This window comes from Falco cherrug, chromosome 1 (genome assembly GCF_023634085.1).
Source record: "Falco cherrug isolate bFalChe1 chromosome 1, bFalChe1.pri, whole genome shotgun sequence".
Classification (NCBI taxonomy): Eukaryota; Metazoa; Chordata; class Aves; order Falconiformes; family Falconidae; genus Falco; species Falco cherrug.
In genome coordinates this window covers 47899745-47922135 of record NC_073697.1, presented here as the reverse complement: position 1 = coordinate 47922135, position 22391 = coordinate 47899745, and the positions used below count along the sequence as shown (strand labels likewise).

General features: G+C 40.5%; 1 protein-coding gene across 4 annotated transcripts in view; it reads left to right on the top strand.

The window, feature by feature from the left end:
• The window catches only part of ZFYVE28 (zinc finger FYVE-type containing 28), a 165898-nt gene extending 145878 nt beyond the window's left edge, over positions 1–20020 (top strand). For 2 of the 4 annotated variants that reach the window (XM_055723427.1, XM_055723407.1), the window contains 5 exons: positions 1872–2023; positions 2600–2716; positions 4339–4443; positions 16641–16744; positions 17700–20020. In XM_055723427.1, the coding sequence (XP_055579402.1) occupies positions 1872–2023; positions 2600–2716; positions 4339–4443; positions 16641–16744; positions 17700–17831 (610 nt within the window). In that variant the 3' untranslated portion in view covers positions 17832–20020. Of the gene's footprint in view, positions 1–1868; positions 2024–2599; positions 2717–4338; positions 4444–16640; positions 16745–17699 lie in introns of all 4 variants that reach the window. The other 2 variants (XM_055723416.1, XM_055723403.1) reach the window with 1 other exon arrangement.
• The last annotated feature ends 2371 nt before the right edge of the window (positions 20021–22391 follow it).

Sequence of the window (22391 nt, the reverse complement as noted above, 5' to 3'; positions counted from 1 at the left end):
TGAACTGCATACCATTGTGAATCGGGAATCTCTTCCTGGCTCTTACTGCTTTTCAGTTTACTCCTTTGTAAGCCACATTCTTACGTGACCTTTTCATTGGCTTGAACACAGACCTTTCCACACTGACAGGCTTGCTATTATTTTGTGTATATATATATGCATTAAAAAAAAAAATCTCTATGGAAAAGCGAAGGAAACATTGAGATTGAGAATTTTTACTTGCTTCTTAGTATCTTTAATAAACCTTATCAGTCACGGTGCTGAGGGAACTGTAAACATAGATCTAATGCCTTTTTACAATAATTTGTTTTTGTTAATAGCAATAGATAGCATGAACTAAGTAAGTCTCTTGCGAGCTTGCTCTTAACTCTGTCTAAAAGAATGGGAAGCCACTTAAAGTACTCATGCTACATACTTTCCATTGGAGATTAGTTATTGATAGAAATATCAGTATTTATTTATTTTCACTTCAGTTTTTACTAGGTCTTGTAAGATTGTATGGCTTAGTAAATTCATTTTTAAACTTTAAAGGTTTACCTGTATAGCCTACAGGTAGAATTTCAAAACTATCCCATAAAATTTTCTTATGTGTAATTATAAATGTTACTTATGTGTCTTATCCTGCAATAACTGTTCATGCATACTGCTATAGGGGTGGGGATCTGCAAGGTGGTAAAAGTTTCAGCACCTAATAAAAGCATATTGAACTTAGAATGTGGTAGAAATGACTTCCTTCATTATGGGTGCCATTTATGCAGTAAGTAACTTCCTTGACGTAGTAGTTTTCTGCAGAGCACAGAGTGCTGGAGTTTTGGACAAACAAAGCATGATTATAAGTAATATACTCTATATTTGTAATAATCACCGAGATTAATTTTTTTCCAGTATGTGGGGAAAAATGGTTTAGTGTTCTGTCTGTCTCTGAATGCAGTGGAGTAAGAGGGCGTGTTATGTTCAGTCAACACAGTGAATCCTTAGGACTTCAATGTAATTATATCATCTCCATATATATTTTCCTTAAGTGTACTTCGTTTTTCAAAAAAAAAAAAAAAAAATCTTGATGTACAAATAGTTCAGGTAATTCCTGATATTTGAAGAGGCTGAATTCCCACCAAAGCTTCCCTGGGTCTCGGATTGTTTCACTCTTCCACTCCGTAAAGGGATGGGAGGTAGAAATGGCTGGCAACTGTGCATCTGGCTTTTAAAAGGAAATGTAAATTTATAGTAGGCATTTAGTAACAAATTTTAATCTCTTTGGAGTTGACAAGCCAATAGTTTGACATTTCCTCAATTTCTACAGTTAGGTGTGTAAGGGGACTAATCTACCTCTCTACTGTGTAAATTGTATTTTATCATTCATTCTATTTTTTTATCTAAGGTTATATTTAGACTGTTCTCACTATTTTAAGGTTACATAATTTGAAATTTTTTTTTTCAAATTAATTCCACATTAATAAATTTCAAAGCTGACTTCAGAACTGACCTTCTCATTTCTAGGTTAATATTCCCCTTTCAGATTTTTGGTGAAGTTGTGGTTGCAGTCCTGAGCTTTTAGAAGTCGTCAATGTGAAAAATGGCACAGTACTTTGTAATAGCTAAGGAAAATGCAATAAAATACAGACAAATAATTTTCTGCTTGAAAGTTTTTTCCAGCTATGCCACAGAGTGAAAATCAAATGTGTGGTGGTGATTGGTTGCATTTTGATTAACTTTAACAAGAATTTACAGCAATTAGTTCCAGTTTGCTAGACTCTTGCCCGAGTCATAAATCCTTTAGGATTTGCTGGACATCCTGAACAACTGAGTGAAGATTTACATTACTTTTCTTTACATGTTGTTGTTTTTGTTTTTTTTTTTTTCTCAAACAGCAGTTTAATGACAAGTTCTTGCTCTTCTGATGACATCGATCAGGAAGAAATCCAGCTCGCTTTGCAGGCTGCTAAAATTGCCACACGAGAAAAGATCAGATCCAGATTTCATGGCAGTAATGACCTTATTCACCGTCTTTTTGTCTGTATCTCAGGTATAAGAGTAGCCTTTTGTGCTGAATGTAAAAACTATTCATCCTTGGGGTTTATTGGTGCACATAAAGTTATGGCAGAGCTATGTAGAGGACTGGAGATGAAGTGGTGGGAAGACAATGTTTTGGGGCCTAAGTTGCACACTGGTCTAGAAAGACCTGTTACCTGGGTGGGAACTTACAGAAACACAGATGCAGACTTCTTAGACCTGTAGTGATGAGGAGTTTGGGCATCCAACAGGTTTGACTTTGAAGCACTTCTTTTTCCTTGATGATGCCCTGTGTGTTCAAAGGAAGAAATTTGTTGCTGCAGTTAGATTTTGTTGCAAAAGGCATCTTTCCACGTTTCCTGCAAATGGCAAGGGAGACATGTATCAAATTACAGGTAGTGTAAAGGCCAGAATGTAGTTTGGCCATTATGGAAAATCAGTTTAATTTGATGTTCAGTTTTCATTCCAAACACAAGCAAGTGATCCCCTCAAAAATAAATATGAGGCCATTACTGGTAGCAACAGGCAAATACTTCTTTTAAAGGGTGGTGTAATAGAAATGCTTCACCTGTTTTCTCAAATTCCTAAGGTGTTGCTGACCAGCTGCAGACAAATTATGCTAGTGATCTGAGAAGTATCTTAAAGACCTTGTTTGAAGTTATGGCAACCAAACCCGAAACAGAAGATAAGGAAAAGCAAAAGAAAGGTAAAGAGTTCTAAACATTTGTTTTCTATAGTGAATCTCTGCTAGTAGCCCATTGGGGATACACGAACTATTTTACAATTTCCTTAACATTTTGTTAACTTCTTGACAGGAGTCGCTGTACAGTGATTTGACCTAAATTTAAAAGAAAGCATGGAGAAGTGTAAACAGGTTTAAGTCACTGGAAGTATAGGTACACAGGAGTATGTCTTGAGACAAATGTTGAAAGAGTTAAAGCCTTCAGAGTGCATCTGCGTATTTCTGTGTTCCTATATATAACAAAACAGTGGTTGTAGCCCATATAGTCATAACATAATGTATGCAGGGTTTGGACTTCATAAATGTGGGTTTTTTTTCCCCCCTGACACTGTTTCACACCAGATATGCTTTAATTCACCACGATGCATATCTTTGATCTTGAAGTTTAAATAGCTCTGTGAAAAGAGCAGACGATAAGATGAGAATGCTCAGTAAGATGCTGAAATCTGGCCTGTCTTGAAGCAATTGCAGAATGCTGAATTTGACTTCAAAATGGAAAAATACCTACTTTTGAATTCGGGATAATTAAGATAACGGAACCAGAACTAAATCATGAGCCAATGCAAGAAATTTTTTCCTCTGTCACCATTTTGATTAATATTTTTTTCAAAGAGGAAAGTCTGCCAACTTATTTAAAAATAACTATATCATCCCAGCAAGACTGCAGTTACCTTTGTCCTTTGTTATGATTAGAACTGTCAGCATCTGAAGGTGATCAGAGCGCGCTTTTTTTTGTCCCTTTCCTCATGATTGGAAACTTTTGCTTTCCCTTTTTCTCAGTTTTATTTAAAGGCTTTGAGGATTTTGTATGTAAAGCTTAAGTTAAAAGTTTGTTAAAAGTTAGCAGAAGTCGTCCAATCCAACTCTGCAGTGGGATAATTCACAACATGCATTACAGCTGTCTTATCACTTATGGTGGAAAGTTCCACTCCACTCCTATGGTGGCAGGATGTCATGATGTGAAAAGAGACTGTTTTTTTATTGGGGAAAAAAAGAAGGCATTAGACAATATTGCTAAAGAGGTTCAAAGAGCTCCTGAATATTCAAATAAAAGCAATAAAGAAGCTGGAGCTGTAAAGAACTAGCACTAGGAAATCTGTTAGTCAACAGTACTTAGCTGGAATAATTTCTAATGGATTAATTATTACATTAAAAGAAAAAAGGTGCAGACAAAAGTAAGAATAAACAAAATGAGCAAGTAAAAGCCAGAGAATTTTGGAATTAAGTTTCTCATTGGTATATGCGATTTGATCCATGTGATTCACCTAGGGAATCTCTGGTTGTTCTCATAATCTACATCGTTGTAAAGGATCCAAGTTAAGAATTGGGAAATAAAATATAGGATGCAGCTAAACTGCTAGAAGAGGACTGTATGTCCTGTGATAACGGCATCTTTCATTTCTGTTACTCCAAAGAAGAATAGAGGAGACTTTTAAATCACTATTTGTGTCAGGGTGAAGAAAAAGCAAGAAGTCTAAGAAGGTACATATAGATGCTACTTTATTAAATCCCAGAAGTCCTAGCATGAATATTTTAAGTGCGAATGAAAAAATATGAATTTGAGTACTTTTTGGTTTGTTTTACAGTTAATCAGAGCTTAAGGAATGCAGCATTGGAAGACTGTGCTTTATGTCAAGAAAGTATATCATCCTCAGAACTTGCAGCAAAAGCCAGAGATGGGGACTTTGAAGGTACTTTCTTTTTTCTGAGAACTAAAATGAGACAACACTGATGTATAATAGTTATGTGTCAACAGTGCAGAGTCTGGCTGGAGGCTGTAGCGAGCGGTGTTCCCAGGGTCAGTACTGGCTCCAGTCCTGTTCAACTTGTTCATCAGTGACCTGGATGAAGTGGCAGAGGCACCCTCAGCAAGTTGGCTGGTGACACAGAGCTGGGAGGAGCAGCTGATTCCCTGGAGGCTGCGCTGCCATTCAGCGAGGCTTGGACAGGCTGGAGAGTTGGGCAGAGAGGAACCTCATGGAGTTCAGCAAAGGCCAGTGTCAGGTCCTGTGCCTGGTGAAGGATGATCCCACACACCAGTACAGGCTGGGGCTGACCTGCTGGAAGGCAGCTCTGCGGAGAAGGACCTGGGAGTCCTGGTGGGCAGCAAGTTGCCCACGGCCCAGCAGTGTGCCCTCATGGCCAGCAAGGCCAATGGGATCCTGGGGGGCATTAGGAGGAGCTTGGTCAGCAGGTGGAGGGAGGTGATCCTCCCCCTCTGCTCTGCCCTGGTGAGGCCGCATCTGCAGTGCTGTCCAGTGCTGGGCTCCCCAGTTCAGAAGGGACAGGGAACTACTGGAGAGGGTCCAGCAGAGGCTACAAAGATGGTGAGGGGACTGGAGCGTCTCCCTGATGAGGAAGGGCTGAGGGAGCTGGGGCTGTTTAGCCTGGGGGAGACCGAGAGAGGATCTTACCGATGTCTACAAATACCTTAAGGGCGAGTGTCAAGAGGCTGGGGCCAGGCTCTTTTCAGTGGAGCCCAGCGACAGGACAAGGGGCAACGAGCACAAAGTGCAGCACAGGAAGTTTCATCTGAGTATGAGGAAAAATGTCTTTCCTTTGAGGGTGACAGCACTGGAACAGGCTGCCCAGGGAGGCTGTGGAATCTCTTTCTCTGGGGACATTCAAAATCCTCCTGGACATGACTCTGTGCAACCCGCTGTAGGAAAACCTGCTTTAGCAGAGGGTTGGGTTAGATGATCTCCAGAGGTGCCTTCCAACCTGACCATCCTGTGATTCTGTGATTCTGTAGTTAAAAAAACAACCATTAAAATGAAAAGAGAAAACATTTAAAGTTTGGCTCTGGAAAGAGAGTGTAAGATGTTGTCATAGTATGGTTTAGAGACAGGTGATAAAACTAAGCATATTTCTTTCAGATTTTTGTCTGATGGCCTCATGCAACTCTGATCTACCAATTGTCATATCCAGTATGAGTTTCTTTGTATCAGTGGAGAAAGTATAGTAAAGGTTTTAATATTGCATATATTACATCTGACAATTTTCAGAGGGCTACACAAAGCCCTAAGCAAGGTCTTCTCAGCCACATCTAAAGGCATCTTACATATTGTTTGCTGTATGTGGGGGTGCTCCTTTTTTCCCGTGGTGCAAGTATCTTTCATACTCACTTCTGTCTTTGATCAAACTATTTTGCTTATTAATTTCATATTCTTCACCATATTACTTCAAAGAAAAAGTTAGTTTTAGGTAAGTCTGCTGAGGTTATGTGAAAAAAAGTGCATATGTAAGTCTGTTTTCGCTGGGATTCAAGCATTCTGAGCCCTCAAAACTTGTTGCTTTGTGTTTTCATCTGAGCTGCTGTGGGAGTGCTTAGGAGTTAGTTATGCAATAGCCCTAGCATGGTAAACATATAAAAAAATGGATTGAAAGATATTAGAGCACTTGCAGTCAAAGAATAAGAAAAGAGAAAGTAGATGCATGAGATGGAGCAAACAAGAAAGCAATCAGCTTTGATCTTCAAGGCTAAGTGGTGGTTTCAGCACACCAGGAGCTCAATTATTGGAGTGGTGGTATCTCTGTGGTCAAGTGAGAAATGCAAGACAGCTGTCAACTGTGAAACTGTGTCTGAGCTTCCCAGAAATTCAAGTGTGCAGTAATTTCCCTGTGCTTTAAAACTTTGATGTATCGTTGTCTGTTTGCCCACATATACTACTGTTCTTCCAGCGAGAGGTTTTGAAAGCAGGATGACTGAGAACTGAGTGGTAAGCAGTGTATGTCTCTGCTTATATGCAGAGGTGGGTGACCAACAGGAAATAAATGTTGGTTCATGTAATTTGTAATAAAGATCAGAAATTGGGGGGGAAGAGATGACAACACAACATGACTCTTAAAAGGTTAGATTTTAGAGTAATGCGATGTATTTGTAAGTTCTTTTGTGCTTCTATAAAACCCATGGTTTGCTTGGTAACCTTTCTTCTGAAGCTGCAGGCTAAATCATCTCTAATCTTATTTATTTAGAACAGCAGGGCTAATTTATGTATTACGTGCTGTAGAAATACTATCTCCTCTGGAGGAAAATTATTTGGTGCAGATAAAGAAGCGTTCAGTAGTAATTTTAATTGATTTTTCTATTGTGCCATAATTCAGAATGTCACAAAAGATGCAGTAAAGAACATATCTTTAAGCAAAATCCTTACCATGTATAGGCTGTATTGGAAAAGAATGCAAGAGATTATTCATTCTCTACTATTTCAGTTCATATTCTTTGGTTTTGAATCAATGCCTGATGCTGTTGGTGAATCTGACTTACAGAACTTAAATGCAGGTTACTCTGAACTGCAGGATGCTGAACAGCCTCAGTGATCTATGTATTTTGTTGAAGCGAAGTCACTTCACTTCCCTGGCCTGTTACTCAGATTTTAAGGTTCTTCAGCTTTCCCTGGCATTTTCTATTGGCACGGGGAAGGTTTTGTCTTTTGAGGAGTACAGCCTATGGCTTGGGATGTTGTTTACTGAAATAGAGGACAATAGTCTGGATGCTTAGGTGATGTTGTGGCCATATAGGAGTATGGTAAAGGGGAACCTTTGGAGTTACAAGGGTCTCTGCAGCACCCAGGCATTATGAATCAATTATGTCCCTGCCCTAAGTGAATGGTAAAACCCAACCTGTAGTATTAATAGCACACACAGATAACTACAGCAAAACCAGCCTTGCCGGCACCTTTGTCCAAAATTAGCAGGTACTTCACATATGCCTGTGTGATAGAAAGCAGAGCCTTGTGGGATAACCAAGTCCCTTTTGAATAAGTAGACTTGGATGCCAGAATGAGCTTGGCTACCTTGGCACAATGCTTTCCCCTGCTAACACATCGTCTAAACAGAGCCAGTTGGCCAGTGCTCCCGCAGGTCTCTGCTTTTGATACCTTGCTTGCTCACTGGGAAGGCTTGGGTGTGTCAAAGTCAATCGCCATACAGACTGTCTAGGAGTCTTACTTGGCTTGTGTGTAAGCAGTTATGCTGTAAATAGTTTTTGCAGTCAGAGCTGTACTGATTTGTACAAGTAGATAACTACTGTAGTCTGCTGTTACTTAGCCTTCAAATTTGCTGATGGGTGGGAATTTTCTGTATCACAAAGAGACAGAGGCTACTAGGAAACATGGAGCCATTGGAACATGCTCTGCCTTCCAAACCAGAACACACCACAAAACATCTGCAAAAGGAGGCATGTGAAGTGGGTCAATTTGTTGAATTTGTGGGAACTGCAGAAACACCTGTTCTGTCCCCTCACCTCCAAGACATCACAGATCCCTGTCCCTTCAGATCACAAATTGTCATTGCTGGCAATGCCATACAGACATTTTTTCACTGAGGTATGCAGTGATAGCTAATGGGATACATGGTTTTGCTGTGCCTAAGACATCCAGCATGAGGCATGAACTTAAAGCAGTATTTAAACTTCAGCAGCCATGTGCCTTTTTCCCTTTATAACTCCTCACCACCTACCTCATTTTTGCTGGCCACTGTGGAAGCAATAGCCCCTGGATTTGGGTGATGTTTGGGTGCAGGTGGAAGATCTCTGGTGGTTAAGGCAAGGCAACCTTTGCACGAACGCTGTGCCCTGTTTATTCTTGCAGCAAACCTGATGAGTTTGTGCTCCAGGCCAAATCTGGTCCCCAGGCCTCCTACAGGAGCACACCACAGTTATCACGGCAAATGGATTCAACACAAAGTCTGAGCACATTGCACCAATCTGTTGATGCCATTGCACCAAAATTAATTATATCCGTCTTTGTACATCATTTCCACACTTCAGGTCACTCAATGATTTTGACTGGAAGTGAAAACAATTTAGAGCAAATGAGCACATCATTAGCTCCTCCTCCCTTCTGCCATCGTGGCGGAACATGAACATGTATCAAATTGAGAAAGTCCAGCAAGCTACCTGCCAGGAAAGCTTTTTCCAATGATCAAGTAAATCCCTCTTACCGAAAGTACAGAATGTTTAAGATTGCATCCAGTCAATGGTAATTTAAAAAAAAAAAAAAAAAAAGCCCAGCAACCTGAACAAATAAATGAATAGTTTGGAAGATTCTACTGAAGCTTCCAGCCTCTACTCAGATTATGAAGATGAATCACTTGTTGTTGTCAGATTTCTCATTCTTACTGTATACAAAATCCACCAGCTGGTCTGGGTCGTAAAACAAATATGAATGTTTTTTTTATGAGCTAGCTGACATTGGCAAGGGTATAAGAGTTAAATCCTGTGACCTTCTGAAGGTTGAAATACAATAAACTAGAGATTAATTGGCACTCCAAAACAAAAGGGTTTTTGAAAGTGCAGATGAACCTATAGTGTATATGTTCATGCTTGCTTTCCTAAAGCTCTAGGACTCCTTTTTTGAGGAAGCATATGTATTTGTACTTCATACATTATAAAAAGCACTGTGTTTTTATAGGGAGAGAAAATAAATACATTTATATTTTCCTAGACTGTAAGACTAATTTATGCAATATTATATTTAAATATAGTAAAATTCTATGCTCTGGTTATATGATGGAGAAGATGGCCAGTGGGGACAAAGCTCTGTATATAAACTCAAAGCAAATTGTAGTGAAAGCTGCTCAGAAAAAAGTAGGTTGGGCTCTTTGCTACCAGTGGTGCTTGCTCTGAATTGCAGTAATGGCAGAAGGGGCTTGTGTCCCAGGACCCGTTGGTACTGCCTTTCTCCATGTCCTGGTGAGCTATGGGCCAGCATGGGCAGAAGGTTATCAGGAAGTTTCTGACCTCCTGCTTGGGACAAACCACTGTTGGATAATAACCTGACCAAGAAGTTTGCACAGCGCTGAGAGCGGGCAGCATGAATCGCACACAAATTAAAGGAAACCTCCACATTTGAAGATGTAAGGAAATTACTCTTAGCTAACCTAGTATAAATGTGTCCCTGCCAGGACAGAGCTGCATCATTCTTAATGTGTGTTATAGCTTTAAAAAAAACACACATCAGGGAAGTAGAAGTTTGATATCTTTCTGCCATTTATGTGTCTGGGATTGTATTTCTAGCCCCAACAAATAAGTTGTTTTCTATTTGCCAACATACTTATGCATAAATATACGTGCACCCAGGGTAACTTTATTTTTTGTCTTGATTTTTATGTATTCATTTCTTTATCAGCCTGTAACTGTGATCAAGCCTAAAGGCCCTGCTAACCATATTTGGGACAGTTAAGTTTATTCTTGTGAGGCTGATGATTTTAATAGTGAACTTTGGCAAACCTGAGTTTTGACCATGTATGTGTTTTGGGGTAATGTATTACTCAGTAGAAGTCATCTGTTGTGACTGAGGAAAGGTTAATATATTTAGTTGTCAATGTCATGAGTTATAGGCTGGCTAAGAAGATGAGTTATACTTCTCGTCTGAGGATAAGCATGAGACATCTAGAAATCGGATGATTTTCCTCAAGGAAAACCAGAAATCATTATGAATCTGTTGGTGCTCCATGAAAATATTTGCTGTAGCGTTTGAGCTCTTTCTGCAACCATACATTAATTTTCACTCCTTATCCCTCTGACATCCATGCAGAGCTGCCTTGCTTGCTACCACCTAGTTATAACTCCAGTCATAATGGATTTGCTGTGGCTGCCAGTACAAATACCTGTTTGTGCCAAACCGTATTAGCATCTGTTTGCTGCACAGCAGCACGCTATTTCTCCTTGATCCCTTTCCATTTCATAATATTCCAGCCCACCCACTTTTGTCTAGTCAGAAGTCCTCACAGCCCTCCAACCAGCAGCACAAGCACAATTTAGTAATTTATGGTCTTGTGCTTGTGCAATAAGAAGTCACAAGGTCAAGAAAACCTACCTATGCTGCTATGTGTGCAGAATCTAATCACTGTGGATCTAGATTTAGCTGTCACCCCTAGCTGAATGCTTCAATTTTTCTTTTGTCCTCCACACGCTTATGGCTACTTTATTATTTATAATTATGACCAGCAACATTTTCTAAATGAAAGAAGTTGAATTGTTGCACAGTTCAGTGGCCACACATACTCTGTCCACATAAACTTTTTACTTTTTCCTTACTCAGCAGCTCTGCTTACACTGTGTGAGAGAAGAATCTAGCATCAAGTTTTCCATATTGAGGCAATGTTTTATAATCAACTGCACATATTTAATCATGTGTGTAAAATTACAGGACTTTGCACAGTTTTTAGGTTGAATTGCTATAATTTGACTGACATTTTGAGAACTTGTTCAGAGCCTTTTACAGAGACCATTCCTCTTTGTCAGCTCTGTGGGGAGCCTGTTGAGACCATTGCAGGAGGAGAAAACATCCCAATAGGTACTGTAAAGCATGGGCTTATTCAGCTGTACAATGACGTAACTGGGATTTTGATTTAAGTTCAAAATCTCTTGTCCTAAAGATACACGTATTGAGTATTCATCTTGTATGTAGATCTGCATTACTGACTCACTTCTGGGCCATAATGATTGGTAGTTCTTACAGAGAAAGACTCTTAGTAATGGTGATGTGGAAGATCCAGTCTCTGATTTAAAGTAAAGATTTGAACCCTATTGCTATGGAGGTCAGCGTTTTCTGCCAGAGTTGTCCCATTTTACATAAATAATTATTTTCCCCAAAGAATGCTGATCATGTAGCCGTACAGAATGGACACAGGATGTCATTGTTCAGGGTTATGTTAAATTGGGCAGAGCAAAGGCTTTAGCCCAAGTCTGCAAAGCTCTGTGCTTTGGTGAAAGCTTTCTAGATTTGCACAGAAACTCCATCCTAAGAGAGCTGTTTGACAAGAGCTGTACTTGAAGCTAGTAAGTCTGTACCTCTTTTCTTTCATCCCTGACGTTTTCATCAAATAATGTTGAAGCAGAAAATTCACTTTTATTGAAAAACTTTAAGCCAGCTGTAGTCAACACTGAATCTACTGAGCAAGGGTCAAGATTACTGATACAGTTGTGTCCTAGGAATCTTATATGAAAGTCAGATTGCCCAGAATGACATGCAGAAAATCACATGTGATAAGGGACAAAAAAGTTCACCTTACTGTGGCAGTTGAAGTAAGCGGTAAAGTCATGTGACTTTAGCTTTCTACTTTCTGTACTTAAAACTGTGGGAATTTACAATTCCTGCTTTCATCAGAAGAGCTACAGCGAGCTCATCTGACCATTTTCACAGCTGTGAGGGTAATGCGCTTTGACATCTGCAGTGGTTTAAGTTCCGCAGACTGCTGTAGGAGCAGCCCTCTTAAGGTTAGGTAAAAGTATAATCAAGGTTATATATGATGTGCTCTAAAATCTAATACATGTTGATGCAGGAGGAGCTTTCAGTTTGAGTTCTGCATTAGAAATATATAGTATATAAAAAGATGCAGAAAAGGTCTTTTCTCTGAATTGTCTGGCCATAATGCAAAAGTCATGACAAGCTTAGGGTTTAGCAGCTGCTCTTCAACAGGGAGTCTTGGTGTGCATGTTTTCTACCAGAGTATAGATTTGCTAGATTAGGCCTTCTGCAACCTCAGACAACTTCTGGGATTGTTTCTCTTCCTGCCACAGTCTCTTGTGTCTCAGCATCACTTAAACTTTCTGATCTAATGTTGTTTTGGTCAGCACTGTTGGTGACTCTAGGTCCAGGCTCTCTTCCTCTAATATTCTGGGACACAGAAATGTTCTCAGATGAGATGAGACTGCAGGAGGTCTATTGCACATACTTAAGCAGAATTAGTTCACATGTGGTTTTCGACAGTTTACGGTGTCTATGAGTTGATCATTATTATGGTTTTCTTAAAGCTCTAGCGTTTTGGGTTTATGTGGGATTTAAAACTTTTTTAAGAGCAGAAAACTTTTTTAACTAAGGAGGATGCATAGACATGTAACGGTGAATTCTGAAAGCTACAGCATAAAAAAAAAGACCACCACAGAATTTCATTATTTGAGAGATTGTAATACAAGATTCTTTAATAGTTAAGAGCTGAGAATACTGCTTCTCCTCTTTAAATGTCTTTTTCAGTCTTCATGCCATTTACTTTTATCTTGTGCCTTTTCCTTTCTCTAAACTTGTTTCTTATTAATTTAAATACTGGTTTTTCTTCCTTTCTCTGCCTTTTTTTCTGTACGTGCTTTTAATGTTTTCCTCTAAAATTCATTCCTGTAGTCTTTCTCGTTAATCCCTTCCCTCCCTTCCTCCTCCTCTTTGATGTTTGTGCTGTGGTCTTCATCTGTTTCCCAACAGACTTCTCTTGACTCTCATTGCATGATAAAGCAGTGGGCCAATTAGCCCAGGAACAAGGTTTTCCCCTCCATTCCCTGTACTAATCCCCGAAGCACAGGCAGATAGTGCTTTGGAGACAGGATGTTTCCATTTGCTGCTGCATGCAGAGCTAATGGAGCAGCGTAGTCCAGAGAAGGATTGTAACATAAAAAGCCTGTGGGTGCGGTGCTGCTGCCTGGCTTCCAGCACATCTTCAGGCTCATGCTAGGGGGTTAATTTGTATAACTCACTCTGCTCCTCATCTTGAAGCTTTATCCCCTCTTGAGACTGTTCTTCAGAGAATATTTCAAAAACTTGTTCTATAAAAAGCCTGATGACTCAATCGTTAATATATGTAAGTCAGAAAGGCTGCTCCCAAGGTTGAGCGAGATGAGGCTTGTGAAGGGGACCTAGGGGTGTGATCCTGTTGCCACTGGGGCTTGCATGGGCTCAGAGAGACAGTCATTGAGGGCTTCATCCTTCCTGCCAGTGTGAGCAATTGGGCTCCAATCCAAGCCTGCATTTAATCTCAAAGTGCATACTCTCAAGACAAAGCCTCTGTGTTTGTGTTTCAGTATAAGGACTTTTTCGGTCACAACTGGAAGCAAAGGCATAGGGCTAATGGCCCCAGGTTTCTTATTTTGATGTTATTTTAAGGCTGTACCACTGTGTAATTTTGGGCAAGACATTTCTCTCCTGGTTTTTCCTCACACGCTTACAGGCTGTAGCTGGGTGATGAGGATTAAAGCAATTAATGTTTGTACAGCATTTTGAATGTTAAAAGCCATTACATAACAAAATGTTACTATTTGGGGGTGTGCTGCAGTGCAGCAGAGCTTGGTGCAAGCAGTTGGCATGTTAGAGGGGCACTGAAACCCAGAAGGCATGGGGCATGGGGCTGGCCACGTGGCCCTGTCAGAGAGCCTTACTGCTGTTGAGCCACCGTCCGGGGAAAACGTGCCCTTTAGCTCACTCTACTGATGTGTTTATGTAGTCAATCAGCTGATGTGACACCAGTGTGGAGGTAGAAAGAGTCTCTCCAGTGTGGGAGAACATTCTGTAGAGAGGGTTATACTCTTCCTCTACATTGAGTCTCACTAAGTTGTGATTTATTTTCTTATGCAATTATAAAAGCAAAGTTTGCAGATGAATTCATCTGGCAGTCAAATAATTCTGTAACCATGAACTATAGATCATCTGATTATTACGAGTTTATAAGGACATTATTTGTCAAAATAAACTTGCTGTTATGGTTGGGGACTTTTTTTTTTTTGCCATGTTTATTTTCGCACTGGAGGCAAATCCATACAAGTGCAATTAAAAAACTTTTTTAACATTGCACTTCAAGGATAACAACAGACAAAAATATATAAAACGAAACTCAAATGGTAAACACCTGTTAAGAAAGCTTTTTTCTGTTGAGGAGCTCCACAGTTTTTGTGATGCGGTTGTGTTGACTTACAACATGCCTGGACTAATCGTGATCTAAGGGAAGGAGGTACTAGCTGCTGCAGAGGTTGCAGTTCATATTGACATGCTGCTGTTTGTACAAAGGGGGCCTGTGTTTTGTGGCTTTTCTGGGAGTGTTAAAATTAGTAACTAGCTGAACGTGGTAGCCCACATTATAACACAGTTGATAAAGCATTGGCAGGCAAGTGGGCATCTTGCCAAACCTGCTTCTACCAGCTCCATGTTCATTTGGGAGGAGACCTGGTGGCACAGAGCTTGAATAACATTGTAAATTTTCCTGTTTCTAAAATTAGTGAGAATCAATGGGATAGTTCAATCCCTGAAAACATAATCAAGGCTATGTCATCTAATGGCAAGTTTTAAACAGAAATGTCATTATTGGCTTAATTATTTTGTTTGGAATATATGTGAGTAACCCAGGGGACCTCCTGGATGGGGAACGTGGGCATGCTGCTCCAACATCATCAGACTTGCCATGGTTTCAGATCAGAAATTCCTGTGAAAGTGATAGGAAGCCTTCAAAACTGACATTATAAACTGGTATTAGGAGTAAGTTTCATTGGGCAAGTTACATGTAATAGCTAGGGAGGTTGCAGAGAAGGAGAATAATTGGAAAGGAAAATCTCTTGATTTCATTGCTATTAATGCTTTGCCTTAAGCTGGCAGTCCTGCCTCTCCCTGCTGCTGAAGGAAAGCCTGCCTTTGAGGTAGGAATTTGTAGCCTTGTGTCCCCACAGAACATTTTCTGGTGAACTGTTCCCAAGGATGGGGTGAAGGCTGCTATATGCAGTCTCCTTGTTTTCACCACATCGGTCATTTCTCTGCACACAGACTTTTTGGTTGCTGTCCCTGTAGCTGTGGCCTTTATTAGACCAGTTCGTTCATTAAGTGAACAATTGCTTCCTTAAACTAGTTTAACTTCCAAAATAGAGGAGCCTGTAAAAGCTGAGTCAAGATTTAAAGTTCTCTTTATTAATCTGCTTTTTGAACATTTCCTGCATTGAATGCTGTATCCTTTTTACTTTCAATTTGATAAATGTTGCAATGTGACAAACACGTGAAAACTGGTCATGGTTATGTTTGAACAATGTAGTGGATTTTTCATTTAATTATCTTCTTTCTGCCTGTAGCTGTAGCCCTCTTGACCTCTGCATTAACTGCACCATATATTCTGCTGTTGGATAATATGCTCCTTGAGGCAAGCATCTTGCTTGCCAGGCTTATAAATCAGCAATTGCATGGGTTGTATACTGTAAATAATACTTGGAGAAAAGCTGCATGCAGGGAACCTGGGTAAATATGTCCAGCAGTTCATGTTTACTGTGTCCATGGATTCCTTCCGGATAGAACTGCTTTGCCCTTCATTAGATTTTTAACAACTTATTTAAGCAATCGGCTACAGCATTTCTACACTGGTAATTTTAGATTCTCTGAGGTCATGTCAGCCCTTCACTAGCAGAAGCAGCTCAACAAAAGTGAGCCTAATACTTTTTGCTTTGCCAAAACAGAATCATTTCCCTGCTTGGCTTTTATGAGAGGCTAGAGAGCTCACTGGAGAAATAAGCAACTGAAACATGCTATTTGGGATAACAGTAGACTTTTCTCTCTGCTAAGTCTTGTACACCTGATTTTGTGGTTTTACTGTAGTTGCTGGTGAATTCCATTGAGTCGTAATAGTTTAGCAGACAGTAATCAGGCTTTGAGTTTATTATGTGTAGAGTTGCTTGCTGCCTAATTGCAGAAAAGCAGTCAGCCTTTCTGAGGGAGGGCTGAAGAGGCTGGGAATGGTCTTGGCTCAAAGCTTGTATTGATGACTGGTTGCGTTGACCAAAACCACCTGTGATCCAGCTCGACTTTAGTAGTCTCTTGTCTTCATATTTCATGTTGCTTATCTCCTTTTCTCTGCCACTTTCATTTGAACCAGATATATTTCATGTTGAGTCCCAAGCTGCTGTGTGCTGTTTCAGTGCTTGCTGTGCTCTGCCCGAAGGGAGGGCCGGGCAAAGAAGGGGGTGTTGAGCCCTCCCAGGCATCCTGAACTCACCTAGTTGCCTGTTCGCAAAGCACCTTGAGGAACTCGGATGAAAGCAGCTGCTGTTATATTTTACTCTCCCTACTCCCTTGAGGATCTGGTAATTGCATGTTTGTTTTTATTCCCTTTTGATTTATGTTCCCTTTTGTTGCTGTGTTTCTGACAGATCCTCCTGACTGGGTTCCAGATGAAGTCTGCAGTTACTGCACTGCGTGCAAGGCTCCTTTCACAGTCATTCGCAGGAAACACCACTGTCGGAGCTGTGGCAAGGTAATGACTCAGTCAAACATGTGAGAAACAAGCCGCCAGAGAGAACAAAAAATTCACGTGTACACAAACTCAGCTGCACAACACAATGTGTGCACTTGCCCAGGGTTTTCAAATCACAAGTGGTTTTGTATGTCTTGGCTGTCAACTGCTCAGCTTACGTTTAGAAAGTGGAAGGGAGAGTCATGACTACTCTACAGCAATAAACATTTGTCTGCTAAAGCAGAACTCACTGTTGAGATCCTGGAACCAGTACCCCAAATCCCGAGTTGCTCCAGACGACTGCTGTAAGCTTTAACAAGCTGCAGCAGCAGCCTGCACTGTGAGGGGTGATGCACAGCTCGGCTGCAGGGATGGTGTGTCCCTTTGCTTTCTTTCTGAAAGCAATTCTAAAAGGATGACTGCGGTGCGTAGGGCTGCTGCTTTGAAAGTTTGTGGGGGAGGAACAGGGAGCGAGGGAGAAGAATGCAGTCATGTGCCTCAGGAAGCCAGAAATCTGCAATCCCACTGCGCTTGGTTGCTTGCTGGTGTACAAGTTAAAAAGGAAGAGGGGACAGAAGCTATTTTTGCTAACTTTGTAGCGTACTTGGCAGAGTAGGAACTTTGGAGATAGTCACAAATATTCCCCTAGTCTGTCTTTAAAAAGGGGAGAGAGATGCTTCTTTTCATCTCTGGTGGAGCTGCCTGCCTTCCCTGTGACCTGCAGAGCTAGACGGGCCTGCCTTGGCTGATGTCAGTGCTTGGGCACCCGCACCAAAGAGACAAGGCACAGTCACGTTCATTGGTCACTCGGGCTATGAGTTGCCTGCGACAGGCTTTCATTTGCTGTGCTGAGGGTGGTATTGCCAATACACAAAAGCCCAGCGTGTAAAATTTTCTCTCTCCTCTCTTGACATTAATTTTGTCCCATCGAGTTATTTCAAAGGAGCTTAAGTGAAATCTCCCTCTTGTTTTCCAGATCTTCTGTTCCCGCTGTTCCTCCCACTCTGCTCCATTACCTCGTTATGGTCAGATGAAGCCTGTCCGTGTTTGCACTCACTGTTATATGTTCCATGTCACTCCTTTCTATAGTGACAAAGCTGGTATCTGACATATTAAACTACTGGTGTGTCTTCTGGAGTCTTACATGGACTGATAATATTTGACCAAGCCAAGAATTAACTTGAAAGAGGGACCCCGTGAGGGCATGTAGGCTTTGACATCCATTATTACAAATTTTGTAGAGACAGTTTTTATTGCATTTTACTAAGCTGCTAAAGGGAAGTATGAAGAGTCTGTAGTTCTAAGGCTACAGTACTGTCTTCCATAAATTTATAACATTAATGTTACAATGCCATATACAGAACAAATGCACTGTGTGGAAGGAAATAGGGCTCCGAGAATGAACAAGCACCGCTGCTTATCTTACATGCTAGGAACAGAGTAGCCAGTTAACTAGTCCATCCCAGCAAATCAGTCCCAAAGCTCGGACACTTCTGTGCTCACTAGAATACCAGCATGGCTGTGGATATCAGCGCTCTCCCTCCTGCTGCAGTTTAACTTTCCCATTACTAGTTTTTTGCTACCTATGCTAGGATTAATTAAAGCAAAATTATTTCCAATCCATATTTGATATTTACAAAAGCAAAATTTTCTGTGAATCACATAGGATGCACTGAAGGTCCTGAAGCAGTATATTTCTGTTGCCTTTCATTTACCGAGCAGAGCAATAACTCCAAGTTGTCTTCTAGAAATTAAGTTTTACAACTTCCAGTTCCATATTTTGGAGTTCTGGAAGTATTTATAACCTGCATCACTTATGCTAAATCCTGTTAATAAAAGTCTGACACACAACCTTGGTTTCCATATCAGCATTTAAAACTTAACAAACTTCAGAGGGAATGGTTACCAAATTAATTAATATTGAAAATACATATTTTTGAAAGTTTAGCAGCAAAATTCAGTAGATGTGACAAACTGTTTTGCCAATGCCGAGGGTTTTTTTAGATCGTTTTTAAAAGGCAAATATATAATGATATATTCAAAAGGTCCTAGAGAATGGTCAACCAGGGAAGGGTACTTGCTGTCCACATTTGGCAGAGTAACTGTAAAATATTGCATACTGTTACTTCACTCATGCTAACAACTCGGAAGACATTTGTATTTATTTGAAACACCAGGGATTAATTTTTATCTCCACTTGGAGCGGAAAGAAATAAGACTCACATGGATTCATGCTATGATCTTGCACAAACTATTTGCAGTAAGAGCTCCCTGAGCACTGAGGTTTCAAAGGCGTTTGGGCATGCTTTGAGTTAGCCACATGAAAAGCAAGGCAGTGTGTGCTGTGGTTACAGAGGAAACGAGATCAAGAGCTCTTCGCTGTAGCCCCTTTCCTGACTCGCAGTGTTACACGCTGTGTTTCAAAGTGATAAATACAAAAAAGGATGAGGAAGTTGTTTGCGGTATCATGCTCAAGAAAGCTTGTCATTCAAAATGATAAAGCAAAACTGGCCAGTGGTTTTTGTTTTTGTTTTTTTAATATTATTGGTGGGGGGGAGCGAACAGGGACATTCCCTTTAAGCGGTTTAATGTTCAGCGTTAATGAGCCATATTAAGGGTACAACAGTTTGGCACTACTGTCGTTTTGAATCAGATGAAACTCCTTCACTTAGTTGATATGACAAGCCTTATGATGCTGTGTGTAGACGATGTCAGCTATGATGTGTAGTCTTCACCTTATTTATTTTTTTTTTTAATTATTATTTCCCTGAAATCCTTCCCATGGAATTCTTGAGCTGGAGTGTCAGCATTCACCAGAGTTTGGAAAGAGGCATGGGGCTGGGTGATTGGTGGGAGGTGGGTAGTGTGGTACAAGTGATGATACTTATTCAGGCTTAAATCTCAGGCTTCACATTGCAATGATTATTGCAGTTTTATTTTTAGAAGAAAAAAAAAATCAAATTAAATGCATCTTTTATAGGATAAAAAAATACAACAAACTTCAATTGTGAAATAAATATGCACAAAAGTTGCTTCTGTGAAAAAAAATATCTTATTTAAAGGACTGAATATTTATTCAAGCTTGTTTTTATTTTGTAAATGCTGTAATTCAGAATCATTTCCATAAATATGATATTTAAAGATCTCAGACACTATAGTTTCTTATGTAAATACAGACTCCTATTTCTCTTACTGAAAAGCACAATGACTATATCAATACTAATATACATTTGCCTCAAGGAAGACTTTCATCTTGTAATCTCTTCAGATAATTAAAGTGTCAGGACTTTCTACTTCCATGTGCTGGTTTGCTCTTTCATTTTGGGGTCTGTTTACATGGAGTGACAGCTGCCACCCTGGCAAACTGGCCTTAAGTCTTTCTCGCTTTGCAAATAACATGAAAGAAATGAGTTTAAATTTGAAAATGGAAGTTTCCTGTACAGAGAAGGGGTTGTAAATCAAGACTGGTATACTAGCCTGTCACTTAATATTGCCTTGTGCTCTCTCTTGCCACCAGCTGAAAATCTCCCTTCCCAGAATATCTTGTGTCAATGGCCACTTCACACATCAGGCATATTTGATCTGCCCCTGTCACATCTTTTTGAATAATCTTGTCGGGGGGGGGGGGATGCAAGTCTGCAATGAAAACAGCGCTCCTTGGATTTACCTGCACAGTTGTTCTTAAGAAGCATAAATGCCCAGTACTGATTTGTGCTACTCCTTGTATGAGATATAACTGTTGGAGGTTTTATGAAAATTAACTTTATTTTCCAGAGGACTTAATGCATGGCTCTGGGATGCCATTTCACTTGAGGAAAAAACATGTTGCATCTGTATGACACTAGGATCTGGGCTTCAGTGGTGCAACAACAGGAAAATTTTATGGGAGGCCTGCACACAAGTTTAAGACGGCATTTGAATTAACGTATGTAATATTTATGGGCAAATAATGCTGCCTTAAGGTGTGCATAAATAAATGAACAGTAGGAATTTGTCGTAAAGGGGCTTCTTAAATTAAACTTAAATCTTCTCAGGGTTTTGAGGGAAAAGGGGGATGTCTTTTCTCTAAACCACAATGATGTGTTCCACAGCGGTTTTCCTGTTGGGGATACCCCAAAAAGAGCGATACAGGATAATAAGGTAAGAGCAGCATTGCCATAGGCGGCAGGAATTCAGCTGGTGTCGGGCTCTTCTGTATGACACGTTCTCTCTGAGTCAAGGCTGTTATCAGAAAAAACATTATTACAATAAACTTTGAAGTTACCCGTTCTAGATCTGTACAAATCGTACAGCGTTTCTTGCTTGTAAAAGGAGGTGGGATATCACAGCTCCCCCTGCAATGAAAGGAACCTCAATAAAAAAGAGGTGCTCCAGAGAACACCCCTGTCCAGAAAAGTTAAAAATACTTAAGAGCTGTCAGACGGAGCAGCTCAGTGAGGAAGAACCTGGATGGAAGAGATTGGAGAGGAAAATAACCTTTGTGTCTGTTGCCTAATCTGGGAAGGAGGAGGAAATCGGGGTGCATGCACGTGTGGTTGTGCCTGTACACGGGTGAGGGGACATGAAAGGTGGGTGGTGGAAGTTGTACAGTCAAGTCTCCTGCTTCTAGTGCAGCCCCATCACAATTCTGCCTGGGAGCTGGAGGAAACCACCAGTGCTCAGTGTCTTGTCTCCAGCTGAACTCACTGTCAGTTTATGCAAAGTCAAGGCTGCTGGGTCTGCATCCTCCTGTTGCCGTGGCAACCCCTGATAGCATCTCTCCACCAAGTGCCAAGACTGCAGCACTCTGTTCCTGCACAGGCAGGCACAGAGGCTTCCGCTTTCTGGTTCATAGGAGGGATTGTGGTTGCTCAAACATCTTTATTTGTAATGAGGATTTATGCTGCAGAGTCAGATGCTTACTGTGAACTCTGTATTCTGATGATAATATTTTACTGAATTATGCTTTATTTCTGTTGCTTGTCTGGCAGAAATCTCTGTGGGCATCCTTCTGATTGCTTTTGAGGGCTCCTTAGCTGTTTTCCTTTCCCTTCTTTCACCTTTTACCCCACCCCATCACCCAGCTTTCCATTTGTGCTGTGTATAAACTAGATGTCTTACGTAGCCTCCTTGCATATTTTACAGATAACGAAATATTAGATGCAATATAGACAATTCAAGGAGCTTTCGTCCCTATTGCTTCCTGATCTTGCCCTTCATGTTCCCAGGCACAGGCTCATTTCTAACCCTCATTTGGTGTCCTTGTACCTGCAAGAGCATCCTGCCACACAGCTCCCTCCTGGCTGCCTGTGCTGCCGTGGGACTAGCACTGAGGTGTTTAAAGTCTTGCCAGTATTTCTTTACTTTGTGGAGGAGAAAAGGCAGATAATAAATCCCAGGTCTTAATAGCTGTTAGTAAATTATAGATACTGCAAAGACTATTTTTTTCATTCAGCTCTTCTCATTGCTCTTAAACCAAAAAAATGGCAGAATATTCAGCCCAGAAGGATGAAGAGAAGACCTGTTATAGCAAACGGGGAAGTGTGAAGATGATGTTCTAATGAAATAATTGGTCTCTTTGAAAACAAGCTGTAATCGCATGTGCTAGGAATGCTGGGGCTCATGCATAAAACAAACTGGGCAATTAGTCTTTCATGAACTCATTTCATTTCTTGTTTTCACTAAACAT